At 45.9% G+C, this 24578-nt stretch overlaps 2 protein-coding genes across 2 annotated transcripts in view; both read right to left on the bottom strand.

Annotated features, from left to right (window-relative positions):
• Positions 1 to 24578, bottom strand: part of FCAMR (Fc alpha and mu receptor) — a 263932-nt gene that overhangs the window by 53350 nt on the left and 186004 nt on the right. The gene's annotated exons all lie outside the window — the stretch shown is intronic.
• Positions 16195 to 24578, bottom strand: part of LOC309664620 (specifically androgen-regulated gene protein) — a 33563-nt gene continuing 25179 nt past the window's right edge. The window contains exons 2-4 of the mRNA XM_082470156.1: positions 22952 to 23137; positions 20396 to 20573; positions 16195 to 19009 (exon numbers count right to left, since the gene is read on the bottom strand). Coding sequence (XP_082326282.1) covers positions 17454 to 19009; positions 20396 to 20573; positions 22952 to 23137 — 1920 coding nt within the window. The 3' untranslated portion in view covers positions 16195 to 17453. The remainder of the gene's footprint in view (positions 19010 to 20395; positions 20574 to 22951; positions 23138 to 24578) is intronic.

The raw sequence follows: 24578 nt of genomic DNA, 5'->3' as shown, positions 1-24578 counted from the left end.
TGACCATTATGGTTAGCCTCAGAACTGTATGGCACTTGTGGGTGTGTCATTTAGCATGTTGATATGTTACAATGAGTATATACTGAGGCTCAAGGTCTAGTGGGAGTTTACTCATCTGCCATCTTGGACCTATTTCGTTCTAATCAGTTTATGTCATGTCCTCAGGCTATGTCATTCTTTTAAAGGTTGTGCCCTGCCCCCTTCCCTCCTGTTTCACCTTGACTGTAGTAAATGGTACAAAATGAGTTTGGTTAGATTCCTCCAAGCCTTGAAGTCCTGTTTCAGAAAGGGGTGAGGGTTATTTAGTTAATCACCTCCTCTCTACCCTGACACTCCCAACTCCCATAACTGAGAAATGAAAACTTCAGAGGGAGGAATTTACTCTCAGTCTATGTTCTGCTGTAGTAGACCCCAGACGAGCTTAACCCTAATGACACCAAGGAAGGATCTCAGCCCAGTCCAAATGGAGGCCCCTACACCAGCATTCTAATCAGCAATAGCCCCACATTCTTTATTGGACACAAAATTCTTACATATACTCAGAATTTCACAGGCCACCCCTTCTGCTTCCTGTGCTAATTGAAAGATGCCTCCCCAGCGCCCTCTCCCGGCCCCCTTATGTCAAGGGGCTGCGATGCCACTGGGAGGCAGTGTCAGCATTCTGCTTACCCCAGACCATTTCTAGAACACGTCTTTTCCGCCCTCCTCCACATAATACCAATCCTCAGTGCTTCCAGAGTAAGTCTTAAATTCCCTTTTAAGCAGCCTTCAGGTTCTGATAGCTTCTTCAGGTACCGTCAGGATGCTGGAGTGGTTCTCACAGTTTCTGGGGATGAGTAAGTGTGGCTGCAAGAGCTGTGAATTTAGCTTAATTGGGTGGAAAATTGGGGTAATTGTTTTTTCAGAACAATTGTTTTCTGCTGGGGATTTTTTTTTTTTTGAATTTTTGAATTTTATTTTATTTTTTATACAGCAGGTTCTTATTAGTTATCCATTTAATACATATTAGTGTATATATGTCAATCCCAATCTCCCAATTCATCCCACACCACCCCCTCCCACCACTTTCCCCCCTTGATGTCCATACTTTTGTTCTCTACATCTGTGTCTCTATTTCTGCCCTGCAAACCAGTTCACCTGTACCATCTTCTTAGGTTCCACATATATGCGTTAATATACGATATTTGTTTTTCTCTTTCTGACTTACTTCACTCTGTATGATAGTCTCTAGGTCCATCCACATCTCTACAAGTGACCCAATTTCATTCCTTTTTATGGCTGAGTAATATTCCATTGTGTATATGTACCACATCTTCTCTATGGGGATGTTTTTATATAGTAGCTGTATAATGGTGAGTGAAGGGTCTCAGTCAAAGGACCAGGGATGGAGATAAGCCTGCACCCCCTCCAACCTGATTGACCCAATGCCACCTTCCTTTCTCTACATATTTATTCTTTCCTGGGTGGTTTCTGACCTGGTTTGGACCTGTGGTATCACCACACGTTCTTTTCTGTCATTGTTCCCAATGAACTTTGTTTCTCATCACTACCACTATGGCTATTTTATACCTTCTCTCTTATCAAGCTCCTTACCCTTCCCCTACTTCCTTTGCTTTCAGCAGTTGACATTGCTTCCAAATTAAAAGGGAAAATGCAATTTATTAAGAGAGGACTCCCTCCATTTTCCACCCTCTACCCACAAAGATTTTTGTTTTTTGGGTTTTTTTTACATCTCTCCATCCTTTCCTTCTTCTCTCTTACCTGAAGAAGGTACTGACCCTCTTTCCCAAGAATTCATTCACTAGATTCTGTCCCCTCTTTCCTTTAAGAACCTTGCTCTATAATGATGACCTTTCCTTTATATTTAATTTTTTCCTCTGCTGACTCTTTCCTCCTAGTATATGATCATGCTCAAATCTATTTCATCTTAAAGCAAACAATTAAAAAAAAACCCTCCTTGGCCCTTGATGACTCTCTGTCAATTGCCCTAGCTTTCATTTTCCTTTTATAGCTAAGCTTAAATCTATACTGTTTTAATTTCCATTCACCTGACAACCCTCTAAATTTGGGCTTCCACACTCAACTCTCCACTGAAAATGCCTTTGCTGAGACTGTTGGTGACTCAATTTCCAAATCCAGTGGAGGTGTTTTTGTCACTGTCATATTTGATGCATCTGGGGTATTTGATACTGTTGACCGTGTCTCCTTCTAGAAGCTCTTTTTTCTTTTAGCTTTCAAAATCTCTCTCTCCCTTTCAGCCTCTCTCTCTCTGTTTCTCTACTGTGTTTCAGAGAAATCCACTCACATATTCATTAAGCAAATATTTGTTGGGTGCTTACTATGTGCTAAGAATTCTTCTACAAGATAGGCAAAGTCCTTGCTTTCACAGAGTTTATACTTTCCTTGAGGGAAAGAGAAAGTAAATAAAATAAGTAAACAAATAAACAAGAAAATGTTAGATAACATTGAGTACTATGCAGAGAATTAAAGTGTGACACTATTAAAGAAAAGACTGAGCGTCTTCTTTAGACTGAGCATTCAGCAAAGCCCTCTCTGAAGATCTGAAATTTTATCCAAGACTTGAAGGCTGAGAAGGAACCAGCTATGTAACAATGAGGGGAAGAGCATTCTAGCAGAAGAAACAGCCAAGGCAGAATCCCAGAGTTGGGACAAAATTGATGTGTTTAAAGGATTTCCCCTTTGAACATGTAGATATATCTGAGCAAGGTAGCACTCTGGGGCCCAAGAGAAAGAGCTGGCAAAGGCAACTGAGAAGGAGCAGACAGAACACAGAAGGCCAGAAATGAAAGTGTTTCAAAAAGAAGGAAGTTGTCAACTGTGTCAAATATTGCCAAGAGATAAAATAAAGTGAGAGTAAAGAGGACCATTGGATCTGCCAAATGGGTGTAATGGTGACCTTGACAAGTGCAGTCTCAGGGACATGGAGGAGACAGATGCTTGCTTGCAGGGGGTGGAGGAGTGGGTGTGAGGTGAGAAAGGAGGGACTGTGACTGTTTCAAGGAGCATTTCCAGAAGAAGAACAGAGAGATGCCAGAGCCCTAGAAACGCGCTGTACTATATGGGAGCCACTACTCACATGTGGCTCTTTAAACATTTTCATTAAAATGAGATAAAATAAAAGATTCACTTCCTCAGTCACACGAACCACATTTGAAGTGCTTGATAGCTTGGTGCGGCTAGTGGTTACTCTATTGACCAGAGCAGATATGTTTTTATCATTGCAGGAAGTTCTATTGGACAAGCTTGCAGTAGAGGATGTGGGATTAAGGAAGGTTTTTTAATTTTGTTGTTGTTATTGGTTGGTTGGGTTGTAGTTAATTTTTTTAAAAAAATCAATTTAATTTATTTATTTGGTTGCGTCGGGTCTTAGTTGTGGCATGCGGACTCTTAGTTGCAGCATGCTTGTGGGATCTAGTTCCCTGACCAGGGATCAAACCCTGGTCCCCTGCATTGGGAGCACAGATTCTTAACCACTGTGCCACCAGGGAAGTCCCTGTAGTTAATTTTTTAATGTGGTGGATACTAGACACAGCAACGATCACATAGAGATTGGAGGTACATCTTTCTTCCTGCACTTCTCTTTCTTTATCTCTCTTCAGCTGTTAGTGTGCCCTAGAGATCCATCCATGACCCCTGCTCTTCCTATTCTACCCATTCTCCTTTGACAACCTCATCCATGCTCATGATCACCTATCAATGGGCCCCATTATTTTGTCTCCTTCCTGGGCAGCAGATCCGCAGTCCACCTACCTAGAGATCATGTCAACTTAGAATTCCCACAGCAATTTCAAACTCAGTATGTCCAAAACTGAACCTCCAGTTCCTCCTGGTTCTATTGCTATAGCACCTCCTTGAAACCCACCCACTTACCCAGGCCAGCAATATGGGAGTCATTTTGAATTCTTCTTTCTTATTCTTTATATCTGGTCAGTCACTAAATGGCTAGTTAGATTTGGAAACGTACGTGGAATTGATTCTCTCCTCTCCATTTTCACTGACTTATTTAAACTCTCACTTGAACTGTTGGGGACATTGTGGATTGGCCAACAGAATACTCATACCCACCCGCTTCTCCCAGGCTAGCCTCTAATAGAGAGGTTGAGGGAAGGGACACATTCAGCTAGGGGAAGCTTGTCTCATGGACCTAAAATGAAGCCTGTTGAAGAGTTTCTGGGAAAGATTTTGCTTTCCTGATTAAAAAGGACAGGTATAGCTGCTGCCACTCTTTCTTTCCCTTCTTCCTCCTTTGACTGCTGACACCATGACTGCCACCACCTTGCAATCACTGAAGGAAAGGCAAAGAGAATCTTAGTGCCTTCAGCCCCGACAAGTGCCAACAGCCACCTACCCCCAGATTTCTCAGTGTGGAAAAAAATAAACCTTTATTTAAGCCAGAGGGGATTCTGATACTTGCAGACAAAAGCATCCTTGACTGATAGTCTCCTACCTGGTTTCCTTGTTTGAATCTCACTGCAGTTTTCCATTCTTCACAACCTTGGCCAGAGTAACCTTTATAAAATGCAAATTTGATCACACTACTTCCCTAATTAAATCCTCCACTGACTCTCCACTAAACAGGATAAAGTTCAGACTCCTTTGCATGGCATGCAGACCCTCCACAATCTCCTGCAGTCTGTCCTCCCAGCCTCATCCCTTGGCACTGTCCATCACAGACAGTTCTCCAAGTAAACCACGTTCTTTCATGTTTTCTGGGCACATGCTGTTTCTTCTGCCTGAAATACCTTCTTTTCTTCAAGCTTTTCACCTCTCTCTCTTAGAGCTATCTTCTATGGTTCCGTATCCTTACTATCTTTATCACGATCACATTTTATTGTCTTTTCTTCTCACTGGACTATGAATACCTCTATGGATTTGTCTTATTCATCTTTGTCTTCCCAATATTGGGTAGGCGACTGGGACTAGGCAATTGTTTGTAAAATGAATAAATAAATAAATGAATGAATGAATGAGTGCCCTGAACCAGGGGTCTTGATTCTCTCCTTAGTTCTATTTCTCATAACCCCTTGAGTTCTCTGAAAATCATTTTCTTCATATGTAAAACAAGGGTATTAATTTTACCTTTGTCTATGTCTATTTGGAGTTCAAATGAAATTATGTTTGTGGCAGCTTTGTAATGTCAGAAACAGCACTGGCCTTGGTGACAAGCAGATACGCAGGTTAAAAACCACTTTTCTACTAATCACTAATTTACGAACTTGAGCAAGTTAGGCAAACTCTCTGAGCCTCAGTTTCTTAATTGTTAGGAAGTTGTGTATAAACCTGTGTGGTTGTTATGAGGATTAAATCAGATACAGGATGTGAGAATTTCTGGCTCACAATGGGGGCTCAGTAAATATTAGTTGAAGTGGAGGTGAGGAGGAGAGGTCTTCAACCTCAGTGGGATTCTGCCTGGGATGCCCATTTCCTGAAACCGAACAGGACCCTGTGGGGCTCCTGGGCCAAAAAGCCATTCTGTGTCCCCTTCCCTGAGTTCCAAAGAACAGTTTAAACAGTTGCTAATCGAAGAAGGGAGGGGATGCAGAGACAAGGGAAGAACAGTCCAGAAACAATAGTGCGGCCTTGGGGCAGGGTCCTGGTTCCACCTCAAGCGATATACATACTGTCTTTGAGCTCTTCTGCAGAACTAAAACCGCCACAAATAGAAGATGTTAACTACTTGATGAAGCACTCTTCATTCCAGAGACAGTCACAGTTGCCCCTCACCACCTGACGCCAGATGATCTCTGGATTGAAGGAATGCGGGCCTTGCACACACCCTGATCCTTATCAACAACCCCGCCGCTGGACTGTAAGACTCCACACAACATCCCCCCCAGGTGGGGACACACAGTTTTGAGGGCTAATGCCCGCCGTGGCCCCCTTTGCCCAGCAAAGCAATAAAGCTATTCTTTTCTACTTCACCCAAAACTCTGTCTCCGAGATTTAACTCAGTGTCGGGGTACAGAGGCCTGATTCAGCTTCATTCCTAGAAGAGAGGTGTGGTCCACGTGCTGCCGGGCAGCCAAAGCCACAGAACCCTGTCTGCCTCCTTTAACTGTGCAAACAGTAGCTGCCAGGCCAGCTACTCCATGCAGGGCTTCTCTGGGTCTCTCCCCAGGCTGGAGGAATAAGAAGAGCTATTAACATCCTCAGAGCACCGAAAAGGTCTCCTGGTGCTTTCATAAATATGTATCTCATGTAAGTTTCAAAACAACTCTGTGAATCACCTCTTCAAGGGTGCACAGCAGGTGACTTGGGGCAAATCTTTTACCCTTTTAATGCCTCAGTTTCCTCTTCTACAAAATGGCAATAATACTAGGATTGTTGGGAGGATTAAAAAGAATAATGTGGGTAAAGTACCTACCTCTGTGTCTCGTATCTTGTACAGATTAACTGCAGTAAATATTACCTATCATTACGATTCTCAAGACGAGCCCCAGGATCTGATTTCCTGAGTTTGCCCTCTTAACTTGTTCTCTGCTATCTCTCAAGGCACATGAGCATGGTCCTGGGGAGTTGGGATGAGGTTCCCCTTCTCTGTTTAGAAAGTTCCACAGTACAGTCCAAGCCCCGGGTAGAGACAATGTCCACACATTTGCTTATCAAGCCTGACTATCAAGAGGACCACTAGGCCCACCGGGTTATCTAATACCTGGCAGGTCTCAATATGAATGGGGCATATTTGGAAAAATTAAAAAGGTGTACCTGAGACTTGGTGAATCAGAACTGACTCACTTTTTGTATGAACTATAGAAATGATGGGCCTTTGGGGCACCCTGCACCCTATTCCATCATTCATTCCTTCATTCATTCAACAAATACTCATTGAGTGTTTACTGCATGCTGGGAACTATGCAATGTTCAGTGCATACAATGATGAGCAAAAAGAGACATCGTCTTTGATTTTGTGGGCCTTAGGCTAATGGAGGAGCAGACATTAATTAAATCGTTATAAGCAAATGCACTTTGGGGAAGAGAGTGACTAATTCCATGAACTGAAGGAGTGACTTGCAGCTCAAAGAGAGTGCAGGGGAGGCTGGAGGGATGGACTGGGGCTGCCTATGATGGAACGTGGAGATCTTACAGTCCATGTTTAAGATTTTGATCTACATCCTAAGAGCAGTGGGGAAGCCAGGTCATGTCTGCTTCAGTGTTCTATTTTGAAAAAAAAAAAAAATTCTTTCTTGAAACTTTTTATTTTAAAAGAATTTTGGATTTTAAAAAAGTTGCCACAAAGAGTTCCCACATAGTATACCCCCATCTTCCCCAGATGTTACCATCTTACATAGTACTTATTAAAACCAAATTGAGATGTTTTGCAAGATCCTAGTATTATTGCCATTGCGACGTTGACTTTGATCACTCAGTTACTATTTTTCTCTTTTCAGTGAGTAAGTATTTTGCAGGATGATACTTCGAGACTATGCAAATATCCTATTTCTCTTCATACTTTCTTCCACTAGTTTTAGCATCCATTAATGATTCTTGCCTGCAATAATTATTACTGTAGTGTTTGCCAAATTGTCATTTTTCTATTTCCATCATTCTTTCTTTTGTCCTTTTGACATTTATTAAAAATAAATAAGAAAGTGAGGAAGACTAGAACAAACCCTGTGATTTTGGATTGGAATTGGAGGTATTGATCTCAGGTGGCCTTGGCCTGCAGCGGCTTGAGGCAGGATTTTGGTTCCATGGCCAGAGATTGAAGTCAGGCTGCAGCAGTGAGAGTGCGGAATCCTAGCCACTAGACCTCCAGGGACCAGCGGCCAGTGACAAGGCCATGGCCCATCAGCTTTGTAGAAATAAATTTCCACAAAGAGATAGAAAGTAGTGAAAAAAGTAAAGTGTTTATTAGGAGGAAAAAGAGTACATGTGGATAGACACACGGGCAGACTCAGAGAAAGAGTCACACCCTCGTGGTAGTTTGAATCACTTATATGGGGCATTTCTTCTGGGTTTCCTTTGGCCAATCATCTTGCTCTGCCTATTTCTGAATTCGTATTTGGTTTATCTTAGGGTCCTCCCATGTATGCGAGTGCATCTCTTAGCCAAGATGGATTCTAGCAAAAAGGCCTATGGGTAGGTTGACATCACCTACTATGGGGTGGCACCCCCTACATTTTTAACCCCTGAGAAGCCTTTCTGTGCATGTGTAGTCAGGAAGGTCTCCTTGACCTTGAGAATGAGAAATGTGTGGTCTTTTATCTCTTATCTGGGCAGGGGCTCAGCTTCTCCTCCCCCTGCTATTATCTTCCTCTTGGAGTATCTGTCCACAAGGGACAAAGTCCAGCTGCTCAGCCTGGGGCCCATCTATCTCCTGCCCCAGTGTCAGTATGAACTCATGATTTTTAACACATTACAGATAGATGAATGTAGACAAGATATAGATATGTGTAGGTATGTGTACATATTCATACATATATTTCCTAGCTCTTTCTGCTGAGAGGGTCTAGAAGCAATGGGCACATCTAGCACCCAGATCTTAGTTTCCAAATATCATTTCCCAAAAAGAGGATCCATCAATCCTTGGTGAGGAATTCCTGGGTAAAGACAGGGAAAGAACAGATGGGCCTAAAACATTTTGTGGTGGCAAAAAGTAAGGAAGTAGTCAAAAAATTATAGGGGCATGTCAAAAGGACAAAAGAGTCAAAGTAAAGGATAAAATTCCAAACAGTAAGTGTAGAAGGAATGGTAGAAATAGAAAAATGACAATTGGGCAAACAGCACAGTAGTAATTGTAATAATTGTTGCAGGCAAGTATCATTAATGGATGCCAAAATTAGTGGAAGAAAGTAGGATGAGAAATGAGATACTTGCATAGTCTCAGAGTATTTTGTTTCCCTTCTTATTTCCCTTTTCAGACAATGAGAAATCTGGGTTCTTTTATACATAATATAGGTACTTATTGTTCAATCCAGTAATACACATAAATTCAGAATGCTAACCCGTAAACGTGAAAAACACATTCATCAAATACAATCTGTCGTTAGCCTTTGATAGCATATGGTAAAAATACATATTTTTCAACCTTACTTAGATTAGTTCTTCCCTTCCCCACTCCCCTCAGTGTGGTTATGTTACTCATTTTTAATACAATTAGGTTTACTTTTTTTTTTAAATTATTATTTATTTATTTATTTATTTATTTATTTATTGGCTCTGTTGGATCTTCGTTTCTGTGCGAGGGCTTCCTCTAGTTGCGGCAAGCGGGGCCACTCTTCATCGCGATGCGCGGGCCTCTCACTATCGTGGCATCTCTTGTTGCGGAGCACAGACTCCAGACGTGCAGGCTCAGTAGTTATGGCTCACAGGCCTAGTTGCTCCGCAGCATGTGGGATCTTCCCAGACCAGGGCTCAAACCCGTGTCCCCTGCATTAGCAGGCAGATTCTCAACCACTGCGCCACCAGGGAAGCCCTAGGTTTACTTTTGACTGTTTGTATTCCATTTTGGATCCCTCCACCCTCCTCCTTCAAACACACAAACATTCTGGTTGTTATTTGTTTATTTATATAGTCATTATCTGGATATGTGACACATTACCATGGTTCGAAAACCTGAGCTATACAGAAAGGCATACTCAGCCAAGTTCTCTCCACCACCCCCTGCTCCTGACCGTGTTCCCATTCCTCTGTTCTTTCCACAGCTTTCCCACCCACCTTCTGTAGGTATCAATCGCACTAGTTTTTGGTTTACCCTTCCTGTATTTCTTTTTGCACAGATGTGCAGATACATGTGCATTTTCTTAGGGTTTCTTTTCTCTTCCATGAAAGAGAATGTACTATAGATGGAAAGACCGTTCTGGTTGCTGGGTGGGACTGGAGGGAGGCTTGAGCGGATGTGAAGAGAACACTTGGGAAGCTGCTGCTGTGGACCAGGAGGGAGATGGGGGAACTGGTGCAGCTCCAGTGGCAGCAGAAAAGAAGAAAAGAAGACAGGTTTGAATGATGTTTGGAGGTGATATTGTCATAATTTGGTAACTGATTTCTGAGGGTGATGTCATGTGTGATGTTTTGGTTTCTGGCTTGACTGATTGGATGGATGCTAGAGCTGCTACCTGAGATAGAGAACACTGTAAAAGGGTCAGATGTGGTGAGGGGTCCCTCACATGGGTCTGTGTTTGGACATGTCAAGTTTGAAGTGGCGATGGAGTAGGCACCTGAGGCATAAAGCACAGAGGGGAGGTCTAGAGAGTTATTCCTCAAGCTGTGAATTCTGCCCTGATCTTCTGGTCAAGAAATGAGTGCAACAGCATGGAGAGGAGGATCCGGTACCCAATTCCAGTGTGACACCAGCAGGGTGTCTTACAGTTCAACCCAATCCTGACACTATCCACCCTGATACAGCATCAGATTCCACCGGTTGAGGGCTCAGTCCCACAAGATCGCCCTTTACTTCTGATGCCAATCGCAAGCTCAGGTTGTCACCTGTGCTTCTGACTCCCTGGTTATAAGTCAGAGGTTCCTATGACCTCCTCCTTAGGTTCAATTCATTTACTAGAGTGGCTCACTGAACTCAGGAAACCGGTTTACTCACTAGATTACAGGTTTATTACAAAGGATATTAAGGGATATGAATCAACAGCCAGATGAAGAGATGTATAGGGCAAGGTTCTGAACAAAGGAGCTTCTGTCCTTGTGGAGTTTGGAGCCTGGCACAGTGGCACATGGAAGCATTCTGGTTCACCAACCCAGAAGTTCTCCGAGCCCCATCCTTTTGAGTTTCTATGAAGGCTTCATTGTACAGGCACGATTGATTAAATCATTGGCCATTGGCAATTTAACTCAGTCTCCCGCCCCTCTCCCCTCCCCAGAGGTATGGGTATAGGGTGGAGGGGGAGGGAAGGGGGTGGGACTGAACTTCTAATCACCCTGTTGGTTTCCCTGGTGATCAAGCCCCCATTCATAGGTTCTGTAGGGGCTTTCCCAAAGTCGCCTCATTAACACAATGAAAGCTACCTTTATTCTTTCATCACAGGCAATTTCAAAGGTTTTAGGAGCTCTGTGCCAGAAACGGGGATTAAGACCAAACATACATTTTCAATTATAAATCACAGGGAGATACTCCAGTCCAATGCAGAAAAACAAAAACATAAACAAAACCTTGGTAGTCACTCCATCTTCTTGGAGAGAAGGCTGGCTGCTCAGGGCATGGTGCCCACCAGAGAATGTGCCTTACCAGTGGGTGATGTCAGAGGCACAGGGCAATCCCTGCCTCTCCAGGTGGAGGTGGGATGGCAGAAGATTGGGTCTAGAATTGTGCCTGATTTCAAGTCTCAGTGAAAAATTTTCCTGCCGTATCAGTAAACAAAGGATGCTGTAGCCATCAAGCCATCACATTACAGCCACCCCTGAAGGTGAGCCCTGAGGAGACTCAAGATGGAAACAGGATGTCCACCACCAAGCAGTTAGTCACTGCAGCCGCCCCCCAGTGATGCACCCTGAGGAGACTCAAGTTGAGAAAGCACAGGATACTGGCCCCAGAGAGCTGAGGTGTATATCAAAGGAATGATATCAATGAGTCCAGACTCTTACATCTTCCCATACATAGAAAAGCACTAAATTCCTTAACTTGAGATGTCTGGTTTTCTTTAACTAACAGTAATCTTTTGGTGTTCCAACTACCCGGTCTTTGTAGCAAAAGCTCCTGTATATCCTGGCCCCTCCCTTACCTCTTTGGAGCAGTCCCTCAGAGCTACCTGAGAGGCTGCCTCCTGGGCTTAAGTCCTCAGTTTTGTCCACCAAATAAAGCATACTTCTCAATTTTTTTAAGTCAACAAAATCACCCTAAAATGCTAATGATACCATATTTGAACTAACCAGCTAAACGACATTCCCACAGCCCACAACACCTACCTGGGGCCTTGGTTAACACAGAAGAGCCCCTGCCTGAAAAACTAGGGTGGGGTGTCACTGGAAGAGAGGACCAAACTTCTCTGCTTATCCACAGAGCAGGGAGCTATCCAAAGGAGGCCCTGCTGAAGCCCTTGGGAAGAATGTAGTGGGGTCGGTGTGAGTTGGAAGCGTAGATGTCACAAGCCATCTTGTGTTGTAGACTCTCCCTGCCCCAGCCCACCCCCCAGCTTTCAAGGGTGAAGATAAGGAGGTAGAGAACACTGCAGTCTCCAGAGCTCATTTCAACGAGACACCCCTATTCATGGATAAGAAATATTTTGAAAAGTCTCTTGCAGCAGATGCTCAGAGCATGAGGGGCCCTGAGTGTGGATGGAGGTGAGAGCTTCCTGGGAGCGCTGTTAACACACCAGAAGGGACAGAGAGGGAAAAAAGGGTGACACAGAGGTGGAGGTAGGCTCTGTGCCTCATGTTCGGTCCCTTGGCATCTCCCACTCAATCTTCAGTTAGAAACTCAGAAAACAACAAAATGCTTCAACTTGATTTCCCTTGGGAATCAGTTAAAGGCCTGGGCTCTAGGGACAGTGAAGATGCTGTGGGGTGGGCGGTGTGTGGGGTGGAAGGTTGGGCAGGTCGGGGGAGGCCCAGAAGCAGCACCACGGATGTAGAGGGAACACAGGAGGATTGATGGTGAGGGCTTTTGACTGTATCAGGTTGAGGAATTTAGGTGCAGGCTAGGATTAATCCAGTCCTCAAGGGGACCTATTTGGTATCTGAATTAAATATGTATATGATGATAACAACATTAATAGAGTCCATTTATTGAGCAATGTGCTAAGTGCTTTTTATATGTATTATCTCATTTGATTCTATGCTCATAACAACTGTAACAGGTAAGTATTTCTATTGCTTCCATGGGGTTCATTCTTGTTATAAGTTCTCTTTTTTTAAACTCTATTTTTAAACTAAGTGACTGTAGGACAACATACTGTTCCCTGACAAAGGAAGTTAAAGGAATCAAAAAGAAATAAACTGAAAAGGAAGCTGAGGTGCAGAGAGCCTGACTCCTAAGCCTGTGCTCTTGGCCACTATATGTTCTCAATCCTCTCTTCCCTCTCCTCTCTTCCATCCACCCATCCATCCCTCCATCCACCCATCTATCTTTCTGACTATTTATATCCACTTATAGACATAATTCCTCTTTAGCTGGGAGGTTGGATTAGATAGCCTAAAAGTTTCCTTCCAGCTCTTAGGTTCTATGAGGTGTATTTTAGCTTAGACTACATTGTGATTATTTTTGGCAGGGTGTTGGTCTTCCTAATTAAATTGCTTGGATGTATTGAAACATACACTTCAAGGCTGGCATGGACCAGTCCAGTCCAACCCCACATTTTATGAATGAGATGAAGTGACTCACTAAAGCTCACCTGGTCCAGAGCTTTTTAAAAAGAATCCGTTTCAGATTATTTTGAACTCTGGATACATGGCAAGTGGTGAATAAAGACAATGCTCCAGGTAGGCAATGAGCAAGAGGGAATGATGGCTGGGATTTAGAACATCACCTATTTTTACCTCACTTGTATGCTAAGTCAGTGATGGTCATGATGATGCTGGTGGGGATGGTGATATTGGCGATGACTCCTGCAATTCGTAGGGCCCTCATATCAGAAGGATTTGGAGAGTTCACCCAATATATCTTCTTGCCTCCTGCTAACGAATGCCTGGATCATTCCTGGAAGATGCCTACCTTATTTTAGAAAATGCCCCAGGAATCTTGAAACCTCTGTCTCTTCCTGATTTTGAGCCAGAGTTCCCTCCTGTTATGTTTATTCTTTTTCTCCATTTGAAAAATAAATAACTATAGAGCAGCATATAGTTCCCTGAACCACAGCAAAAAGAAGTTAAAGGAAGCAAACAGAAGTAAACTATATGGTCATGGACAACAAGAGATTGATGATAAATGGCAATCTGGGTTTGGGGATAGAGAAGGTGGAAATAGCTGGTTCAGCCTTCACGGAGACAGAAACACCATATTCACTCTGATCCCTTTGTTTTCAAATTCCGGGACTCATGGCTTGGGTGAAGTTGAGTCACTTGGAGAGCATGCCAAAGCCTACTTGTTACTTTGAACTTTTATCTGCAGCAAGCTCTCTCCGATTTCTTCAGAGCTGAACTGGGTGAGCTCTTGGCTGCCAACCCTGTCTACATTTGCTCCCTTTGAGAAGGAAGGAATAAGACCCAGAAGGAATAATTCTGTCATTTATCGGCTATCTATGCTATGTCAAGCACTAAGCTTTAGATTTTGTTTGTATCACTTGTTCATCTTAATAATCTTGAAAGCCTGGTATTATTATACCCATTTTACAGATGAGAACTCTGAGGTTCAAAAATTAAAGTGTCATCCCCATGGTTCCCTGATTGATAAGTGATGGAGGTAACCTGAGCCCAGATCTATAGGCTCCGTAGTCACTCACATGAAGAAAAGAGCATGGGAGCACTGTATCTGCCTTCTTTCTTAGATTCTGATTGTGGTGGACGTGCTTTCTCCTGCCCGTCCCCCTGGCTCTCCTCCTTCTCTAGTTTATGAACCTACAGCTTTGTATTCTGACAGTATGATCCTTTTCTTCCTACAAAATGATCATGGATCAAGGATGAAGTGGTTCATCTCACATATTTACACATATTTAAATTCTTCACCTCCAGCTCTAACTCATAACATCAAGTAGGGCCTGCTCTCCAGTATTTTACTTGCTCTCCTTCCATGGAATAAACACTAACTTTTGCACACCTACGTACCCCCAGGGTGGCATCTGTCAGACCACACTTCCCACTATGGAGAGGGCCACCTAAGAGGTGACTGGGTCCATCCCTTGACCTCTGGGTAGGATAGTGCGTGGGCCTGGAGAACTCTCAGGGTGGCATATGAGTGGTGATTCAGAGGAATGGCTGCCAACGCATCTGAGGGCACAGACCTCACTGGGCGAGGCTGAGGAGGGGCCAGCTCCTGTATTTGGCAGATGGTTTGTTTCCAGCAGCAGCAAGACTACAGCAGGCAGGGGATAGCGGAGAAATAAGGCCATGTGAAAGTAGAGTTGTCACTGTGGTTTTTAAAACCAAATTTCTGCCCAAAATCCTTCAAAGGGGATAAGAACAACCCTGACCCCACTCTCACCTCTCCCCCAGTCAGTTCAAGCTGAATGAAGAGCAGTCCTTTCTGGAACAAGAAGATGGATACAACTCAGGACAGTGGATGTCCTCACTACCTCCCCTTGATCCTCTTCAAAATGAGGACAACCAGGTTTGGATTTATTATCCTATTCTTGAATCCCAAAGACCATCCTTAGAGCAAAGCATGCTCTTTGAAGGCCAAGGACATGGGGAAGCATGGTATCTTTAAATAACAAGGGGACAGAGTATCTCAAATTGGGTGACTTGGGGAAGCAGGCAGGATGAGAATAGAGAGCAGGAAGGCAGGCTGTGTGTAACTCTGCTTTGTCTGAGAGAGAAATTGCCTTCACCAGGGAGTGGGATTTCACAGGATGTGCCCCTGACCAACCTGTGTTAGTGAGGCTTGTGTTAATGCCAAGGCCCCAGATTCCTACCAAGTCTTACTTTATAGCTGGCCCCAAGTTTCCCTATTTATCAGGGCAATTAATAAATAATAAAGTGAGCATTCTTTAGGTTGTGTCTTGGGAAGCAGTTCAACCAAATACAGCATGTCGGACCAGTATTGCAGGAGGGGGGGGGTCTTCTCTCTCTGGGGGGTGTCTGTGATAAGATGTGGCTCAGACAGTCATGGGTGACCCTATTGGCTGTGACAGGCCAGGTCCTCACCCAGGGCCAGGAACAAGGCACCAGCTTTTGGGTGTGTGTGTGAGAGTGTACACGGAAACTGTCACAACCACAACACACATGCCATAGCAGGGCGCAGCCATTTGTTGTCCTTACCTTAACCTCCTCTCCACTTGCAGAGATACTGAGCCTTGATGTGCTGGGTCCCTAAGGACACAGCCCAGAAACACTCAGCAGACCTAAAGGGCACTTTTTCAACACGGTTCCCTTTATCTGCCCCTCACATCTGGGCACCTTGGACTCCAACCAGGTCACATCTCTGAATAACATTCATTTCTTAAGGGGAAGCAGGGGTCACGTCCAGCCATGTCTGATCTCCAAGCTTGCATTCACAAGCCCACACCACCTACCCACAGTACGCTCTTCCAGCATGTTCTCAAGTTGCACAACTTGGTCAGGGAATTTGAGATTAAAAATGAGTTATTATATTGCTACTTTCCCAAACTAAGTAAAAACCCACCACACTAAATATGATCCTGAACAACGTTTAATCTCTGATGTTTCAGGAGACACTTTAGATCTTGAAGAGCTTTAAGCTTGGACCTTTGCTGGTGACTCCTTAGGGTGCTGAGTGGAGGGACAAAGGCACTGCTGGAGGGAAGGGGCATGCAGCATGGGAGCGGCATCAGGAGCTCCGGCTCTGATCTCAGATCTGTTACTAAACAGCAGAGTGACCAAGATGAGTCACTTCCCTTCCCCAACAGGGTTGGACTAGGGTGTCTCTAAGGCCCCTCCCAGCTCTGATATTCTATGAATAATTAGCAGAGAATGCACTGTGCTGATTTTCCATAGGAATTGAGGAAATCAAAAAACAACTTGCAGTCGTGTAGACAAAGGCCTGTAAGAGTCCCTTGGTATTTACAAAGCCTCTGGGCTTGGGCTCCCATCTCACTGTTGGCCCAGCCCTGGGGTCACTGTGCAGACTGAGATCCGGAGCAGGAAGGAGAGGCACATCAGAGTCAGGGACCACCGTAGTTTATTACTGAATTTAACAAGCCCACGGACAAGGCCCTCCCCAGTGGAGGTGTGCTGTGTGGGCACTCATCCCGACTTCTCAGGCCAGCAAGAGCTCTCCTGGTATGAGTCAACCAAGAGTTTTTAGTGACAGAGATGTGTCTGATCCTTGGGACTAGGGACAGTGAGAAGGCAGCAGATGATGAGATAACAAACCAACTCCTCTTGGCCGCAGGCCCCTATCCAGGAGGCCAGAAGTGAGAGGGGAAGCCAGCAAGGTCTGTGCCAATCTCCACCCGCTGCAGGGGTTCTGGGAGACCCACATTTCATGTGACCCTGCATTTGCCTAGTGTCACGGGTACATCCATTGTCCCATTTGACTTTTTTTTCTCAGGCTTAGCCACCCCTCTGCACTCAGTTCTGGCTTGGCTGAACTCTACCGGATATAAGAAAATCTCCAACAAGTGAGGAATTCTGAGCAATGACTCTGTGTCATATAAATAGCTTCAGTGATAGACGCAGCCTATAGCACACACACACACACCCTCCTGTGGGAATCATCTTCAGGATGGGTCACGCAGACACTCGTTGGTACAGCCACTCTGAATATAAATGTGTGCTCCAATCTCTCCCTCAGAGACAAGAGGACACTGCAGAGAAGCAGACCCCTACCCGGCCCCTGACTTGTGAGGTGGGGAAGACTAAGTGGAGCCCTGGGTCTCTTCTCGAATGACGGGGCGCGGGAGGGGTTGTGTGGGGGTGCTGGCGGCCAGCGCCTACTTCTTCAACAGGCCCAGCTTCTTGAGAGCCTCCCTTCTGTGTTCAGCAGACACGCCTTTTGGGGAGATCTTGACACTGACACAGGGGGGTCGAGGCAGCTTGTCACGGCTCTGTCCTTGGTAAGACAGGTGCTTGGAGCCCTGCCCCTGCTCCAGGTCGGCCAACTTGCCCACCTGGATCCCCTCGAAGTCCGTCCTGGTGCCCAAGGAGGCCGGGCGCGGCCGGGAGTTACGCAAGACGTTGGGTGAGATCTTGTCCAAGAAGGAGCTTTTTCCCAGAGAGGTGCTGGTTTTGGGGCTGCGATCTTTCTCCGCTGAGAGGTAGCTGCTCAGCCCCACGCCCGAACGCTCCAGCGTGTTGGACTTGAAGTTCATCTGTCTCAGGCCAGGGATGCTGCTCTCCTGGAGAGTCAGCCCAGAGTCTGGCTTTGGCTGAGTCAGGAGACTATTTGCCTGTGGGGCCTTAGGGATAGGAATTGGCATGGATTTGGCAGCTGGAACTTTGCCTGGAGTGGGTTCCTGGGCGGGAACCAAAACCTTGCCTGGAGAAGACGGCTGAGCTGGAGCCGGACCCGGAGCTTTCACTGGAGAAGGTCCCCGCATTGGTGCAGGTGCTGGAGCCTTTCCTGTCGCTGCTGAGACCTGAGCTGGAACCACAGGCTGAGCCGGAGCCGAGGCCGGAGCCGGGGAGGGGGCCTGAGTGCGAGTCTCCCTGAGCCTGATGGAGGGCCTACTTAAGTGGGCGCTGGCCTCGTCTTGGTCCTGGGGCAGCCCCAGCTTCTCCAGCGCTTCCCTGCGTGCTCTCCTCTGCTCCTGCAGTGATGACGAGGCGGGGCCCGAGTCTCCAGGGCCAGCCTCCGAGTGGCAAGACAGCCGTTTCTGGGGATCACTGTGGAAACCACCTCGGCTGCTCTTCAGAACAATATTTGGTGGCAGCTTCCGTGTCTTAGGGGCTGTGAGGGGAGCCGGCCGGGCATTTGGATCCCCCCCTGATGGGCCAGGAACATCTTCAGCTTTTGCATTCTGCGAGGACACAGCTGGAGGAGGCCGAGCTTGTCCAGGTTCCCCGGTTGAGCCTTCCTCACCGGCTTTTTGGGACATGGCCTCCGAAGTGGTCTCCCTTTTTTGCTGGAGGCTGAGTGATGTGTGGAGCTGGGGCCCGTGACTCAGCTCCCCTGGCTGGCTGGGCAGGCCGTGTTGCCCACGCTGCTCTGGCTGGGTGTCCCGGAAGGCCTCTGGTGGGGGGATGAAGGCCCTGTCCAGATCAAGGGCCGCGTCCCGGGGGCCCGTCGGTGCCTGGTGGGGCTCACTGCTCTGGCTGACCTGCTCTTTCTCAGGCCCCGGGACAAGCCCCTCAGATGCCCCCGGGATGTGGCTGTTAGTCTGTGTGGTGCTTTTTCTGAGGATCTGGTCTCTGCCGATGTGGATATTTCTGGGGAGGCTGCAGGAGCCAGACCTGAGGGCCAGGCTTTGAGGCTCGGGCAGATGCGACAAGCTGAATGGAGTCACTCTTTTTGGCTCTGTTCCTTGCTGAACAGTTTCTTTCGGATGTCCTGTGAGGGTCGGGAGAAACAGGCAAAGAAGAGTGCGTGGTGAGAACCCTGCTGCCGGGGGAAAGAAAACACTTCCCAAACTCTGATCTCTAGTTAGCAATGGATGGGTTTTGATTTTTGTTGTTTCTTTGCTCTTAAAGGGCAGCACTCTTGTTTGGATGTCATTTAGACTAACAGATCAGTACTAGCAGTTTCCCTCCAACCAAGGATTAATGTTTCCTGATGACTGGGGAAAGGGCAGCCCCAGACAAGATCCATGTTCCTGACTCAGGCTCTTCCTAACCCTCTACAGATGCAGGGTTGGTTGGGGCTCAGGACAGTCCCTCTAGCTCTCCTGGGGCTCTCAGGTAACTGAGTCCAGTGGGAGCATTGAGCATGAACATTGTCAACGGTGATTTGCTCTTGCCTGACCAGGCTTCTGCCTTCTTCTGCCTTCACTTTCTATAAGCACCTGGATGATTCTGTAATGGCCACAGCTGTCCCCGCACCACAGAGTGACAGGGGCTCTTTTCTTCCAGCGAGTAAGCACATGCATCAGGCCCACTGGACCAGGAAATCAGCACCAGGCAGCAGGGGAAGCCCCATGTCCCCACTTCCTCTTCTATCTCAGGGAGGGTCTAACACATTGTCAATCAATATTTGCTAAACGAATGAATCAGTGATCACAGTCCTGATAGCAATGGGACCGTCTTCAGGAGTAAAATGCCCCCCTCACCCTGGGACATATGGCCCCGCACTCATGGCCACACTTACGTGCCATCTTGTTCCCCGTCTACTGAGCCTCAACGCCACTCCACACTCTCTCACAAGGCCCTTGAGACGTCACCCACTGAAGTTAAGGGAGCCCTTCCCTCTTCTTATCTCCTGCAGCCTCATCCTCTGGGTCACCCAGATTAGCTCCACAGACTGACTTAGCTTTTCCAGAGCCAACCACCCACCCCTCCCTGAATCTCTCCACCACCTCTGTGGTCATATTGCTTTAGAATTTCTCCATAAGAGGATGGGTGCTGGTCAAACCCCTTTCCCTCCCAGGCCTCTGATACTTCATAGAAAGACGTAGAAGGCTGGCTTGTCGGCAATCCCTGCCCTTCCCTGCAGGGACAAGGCTTTATTCCAGCCACGAGAATGGAGAGGAGAACATTTGCTCCTTCTTCTGCCCATGACCCTTAGAGCAGAGGGCAGACAAGATGGAGAGTGGCCAGAGGATGTACTGCTTTTTTGGGGGTTTTATTTTTTGTGTTTTTTTGGCCTCACAGCATGCAGGCGGGATCTTAGTTCCCCGACCTGGGATCGAACCCGTGCCCCCTGCAGTGGAAGCACAGAGTCTTAACCGCTGGACCTCCAGGGAAGTCCCCTTTTTTGATTTTTTTAGACACTCTCTCTTACCCTGGGCGGCAGACTGGGTCGTGGGCAGTGTTCGGGGACCTCGGGGAGTTGTGGCTTGCCCAGACTTGTCAGTGGACAGTCCACTGTCAGCCTCGGTGTCCAATGAGCCAATGGTTTCCTCTAAGAAGAGCAGACACTCCTTCTCTTCAGCGGACAGGAAGTCGTAGTTGCTGTCACTCTAGAGTGAAGAGAGGGCGCTGTGAGAGGTAGCTCCACAGAAACTGGCGGGGCCCGAGAACCACCCTGCATTGGGAAGGACTGCTGAAGAGCTGGAAACCTGTCCATCATGCCACTCTGCAGACCTGCTGGAGCTGCTTCCTGAAACTGCAGGCACCAAGGAGGGCAGAGACTGTCGAGCTGCTGTCCCACTAGCACCCAGCCGGGCAGGCAGATGGCAAATGACCTTTCTTTTGTTCACTCCTGGGTGGAATGCTTAGGGGCAAAGATCAGAAGCAGACCCAGGTTCTAATTCCACTTCCTCTGTGTGACCTATATCAAGTATCTCATTTCGCATGTCTCCAATGTTGTTCTAAACTGTATGGGCAACATAATGATTTGACCTTAAACTTGAATGGTACTGCTTTTAACTTTTCAAAGTACTTCTGCATTCTTGATCTGGCATGTCAAGGACAGTATGAGGACAAACAGGAAAGACAGCCAACTACTCGCTGCCAGGCCAATGGGAACAGTGGCGTGACTAGTCACAGATAAATTTACTAAATAATTTATACTTGACTTTGAAATGCATTCCATACAGTATTTTTTTTTTCCCTCGTGTATTTACTTTCTTGATAGCATTTGGCTCTGGCTAACATTCAAAAAAGTGTGCATTTCTTAAACAAATATTAACTTAAGGGAGGAAGGTGGAGAAACTGGTATGGGGTGAGGGGAAAGCAACTTAGTATTAAATATTAAGTAGAAATTAAAATAAATAATTTTCATTACGAGAAAGCACATAGGAGTGTTTGGGAGAACAGGTGAGGCCATTTCAGATGGTTACTGCCTATGTTCTACAAGGCCAGGAAAATCCATGGAATAATCACTCTCCAAAGTTGAAGGCTGAAGGGAGGACCAAAAGGGCAGATGGGAATATAGGAAATTTGGCTTGAGTCCCTTCCTGCTGTCTCTACCCCTCTTCCTAATATTTGAGATACTTCAGAGTTATATATTTTCCAGACCCACTCAGATGGCCAGGAAAGATTTTGAGAAAGCCCTAAAAATATCTTAGGGGGAGGGGAGATGGTTGTTGGGATAACTTCCCCAATTCCCCAGGCTCCTTAAAGAATCATCTGTCAGTTGATTGAGGGACGCTTACATTGTAAAGGGAAGTCCTGAATACAGCCCTTGGAAGCCTCGATGCAGACCCCAGAGGTTCCCTAAACAAAATCTTCTCTACTGCCCTCTTCCTACTAAAATAGTCTTCCAAAACTCCAACTCTGAATTTCTCCTTTGTGGATGATTCACTTTGAAAACCTTTAATTCCTGTCACATTCTGTATCCAATGGTATGTAACTACTCATGTTGGCCTCTGCTTAACAGAAACTGAAAGCGGTCTGTGCGGGCCCCATCATCTAGGGTTAAAAAGAAATTATCTACATATTGTCTGCACCTTAGGTTTTTTGTGTGTTGTGTGCTGCTTTTTCTACTTCATTTTTACATATCAAAACTCACCGACTATATCAAACATCTTTGACATTCAGTAGAGATCATTACGATCCTTAAATTATCAAATACCTCTATGTATAGGATATAGAACAATAAAGTATAAATTCTCAAGGGTTATTATGTATGTGATGAGTACCTATAACAAAAGAATGCTTACACTTGGACAGAGGGCAGATTTACCCTGTCACACCAACCTTATAAGAATTGAGATTTAAATTCATGCCCAGAAAAATTACAATTTATTACATGTCACTCACAAATAGTTAAACACAGTGACTTTGGAAGAGTCTCAGTCTTTGCTTACAGATAGGCTATTTCTTTTCTACATAGAGGCACGTGCTAAGTGCTTGACATGCATTTCATTTACTCGCCTCAAGAACCCTATGAATTTGGTATTAATATTATGCCCATCTTAAAAATGAGACTGAAGCTTAGAGAAATTCAGTAATTTGCCCAAGGTCATAGAGCTTGTAAGTAGAGAACCCAGATCTGTTTGGCTCCAGAACCCAGGCTCTTAACTGCTCCGTGCTCTTTGATCTTTAAGTAACGCTGTTCTTTGCAGAGGACTTCAGGAATCCACGTGCTACAAGGATCTACATTCTAGTTTCCACCGTAACCTCAGATCACCGACCCACTCTCTCATCTCAGTTAAACCCCCCAACCTAATGAAAACTGGGAAAAACTCTCATTTGTCCTATTACTCTCTGGGGTTGTCCCACCCTATTCTCTGCAGAACCAGGGGTGACTCAGAGGCAGAATACCGACCGGTGTGATTCACTCCCTGACGAGGAAGATGAAAGACAAGGAGCAGTGAGCCAGGATGGTGGTGGGTAGGGCAGGGCAGGGCAGGGGTGCGGAGAGCGGGCCAGGCTGCAGACAGAGGGTACGTACAGGTCCAGAGAGGGTGGAGGTGGTGCTCATCATGCTGTCGCAGCTGCCAATGCGGGTCACGGGTTCCAAGCCAGGCCCTGCTGGCCAGAGCTCTCTCTCGGGCATCGCCTGAAGCAAGGTGCAGGGGTGGTGAAAGGGGCTCTCAGAGGGGAAGCGAAGGGAAGCGAAGAATGTCCCAGGCTGGGCCTGAAAAGAGAAGAATCAAAGCCACGTGTGAGCTGAGCCAGGCTCCAGCGAGGCTCTGCCCAGGCCCTGGAGCAGCATGGCGGGAGGAACACCAAGCAAACAGAGAGCTGGAAGGGGCCATGCTCAGCCATGCCCCAAACCCAAACCCCCAGCCTGCAGGGGGACACACAAGCTGGACATGTAAGGACACATAAGCTGGCTTACATACATGCAGAACGTCAGACTTAGGTGGTGGAGAAGCAGTCTAGTCAGAAAGAGATTCCATCATTTCTCTTGGTCACGTTTTTTTCTCTGAACCAGGGAGCTTAACCTACATTTTCATTACTATAAACACTACATATTATAGGGGTTAAAGCTTGGGTTCTGGAGGTAGCTGGATCTGGGTTCAAATTCCAGTTCCACCATTTAAAGTGTTGTGACGAGGCAAATTACTCTTTGAATCTGTTTTTCTTCATTAAATAGGGTTAATAGTAAGACTAAATGAGAATAGTTAGCACAGTTTAGTTGGTAGTAAGTAAGCAAACACTTAAGGTATAAATGAGTAACTACTACTGTTTTTGTAATAAGAAAAAGACAAGATCCATCTCGGATCAAAGTAGACTGTAGCAAGGGAAATAAAAGCTTTTTTTTAAAAAAAAGGAACAGGGCCCGTAATAGTACCTACCTTAAAGGGTTTTCGTGACTATAGAATGAAATACTTCATGTAAAACACTTTGTGTAGTGCACGGCCCTGTAACTGTCAGCTGCTACCATAGCCACATCGTCAGCACCATCACAACGACCCCCACCCCAGCCACCGTCATCCCCCTAGTCTGGGAGGGATGTGCATGGCACCCCAGTGGTTGACACAAACCCAGCTTCCCTCTTGTGTATCACCCTCCTGATGTTGCACTTATTCCCAATGAGATTCCCTAATCTGTGTCAAATGAACAAGAGCAATGTTCTAGGTAGCTTTCTCCCAACTCCAACTCATAGGGAAAGAACAGTTTCAAGTTCATTGTGCCAATAGAAATAGCAAAGGAAGGTAGTGCCATCTCCCTTCAGGAAATCCCAGGGATTTTCATATTCCTGTTTGTGGGAAAAACTCCACCAGAGCTGGAAAGGCCAAAGGTGACTCTCCTATGCTAAAATGAAATTCTAAAAGAATTAAGATTAAAAGACAGTTCTAAGATCAAGTAGGGACCTGGGGGAAGAGCTAGAATTAGAGTATACTTTGTCTGATTCTGAATCCATATTTTCCCACACCGCCATGCTTTATTTTCTACCATTTTTCCCACCTTCTGAATACTAGGTAAAATGTCCTGGAAAACTGGGTTTTATTTGAGATCTTGAGGCCTGAGGTTTAGATTCCAGGGCAGGTTGTCTTTTTCGCCTCTGCCAATAATTGCTTCCAGTGCCAAAGTCAGGTTTGGGCTGTGCTGGGTGAGTCAGTCCGCCAACC

The sequence above is a fragment of the Balaenoptera physalus genome, assembly GCF_965194825.1.
Source record: "Balaenoptera physalus genome assembly, chromosome: 1".
In the NCBI taxonomy this organism is placed as follows: domain Eukaryota; kingdom Metazoa; phylum Chordata; class Mammalia; order Artiodactyla; family Balaenopteridae; genus Balaenoptera; species Balaenoptera physalus.
Note: the sequence above shows the minus strand (reverse complement) of the source record. Positions and strands in the feature narration are given on the sequence as shown.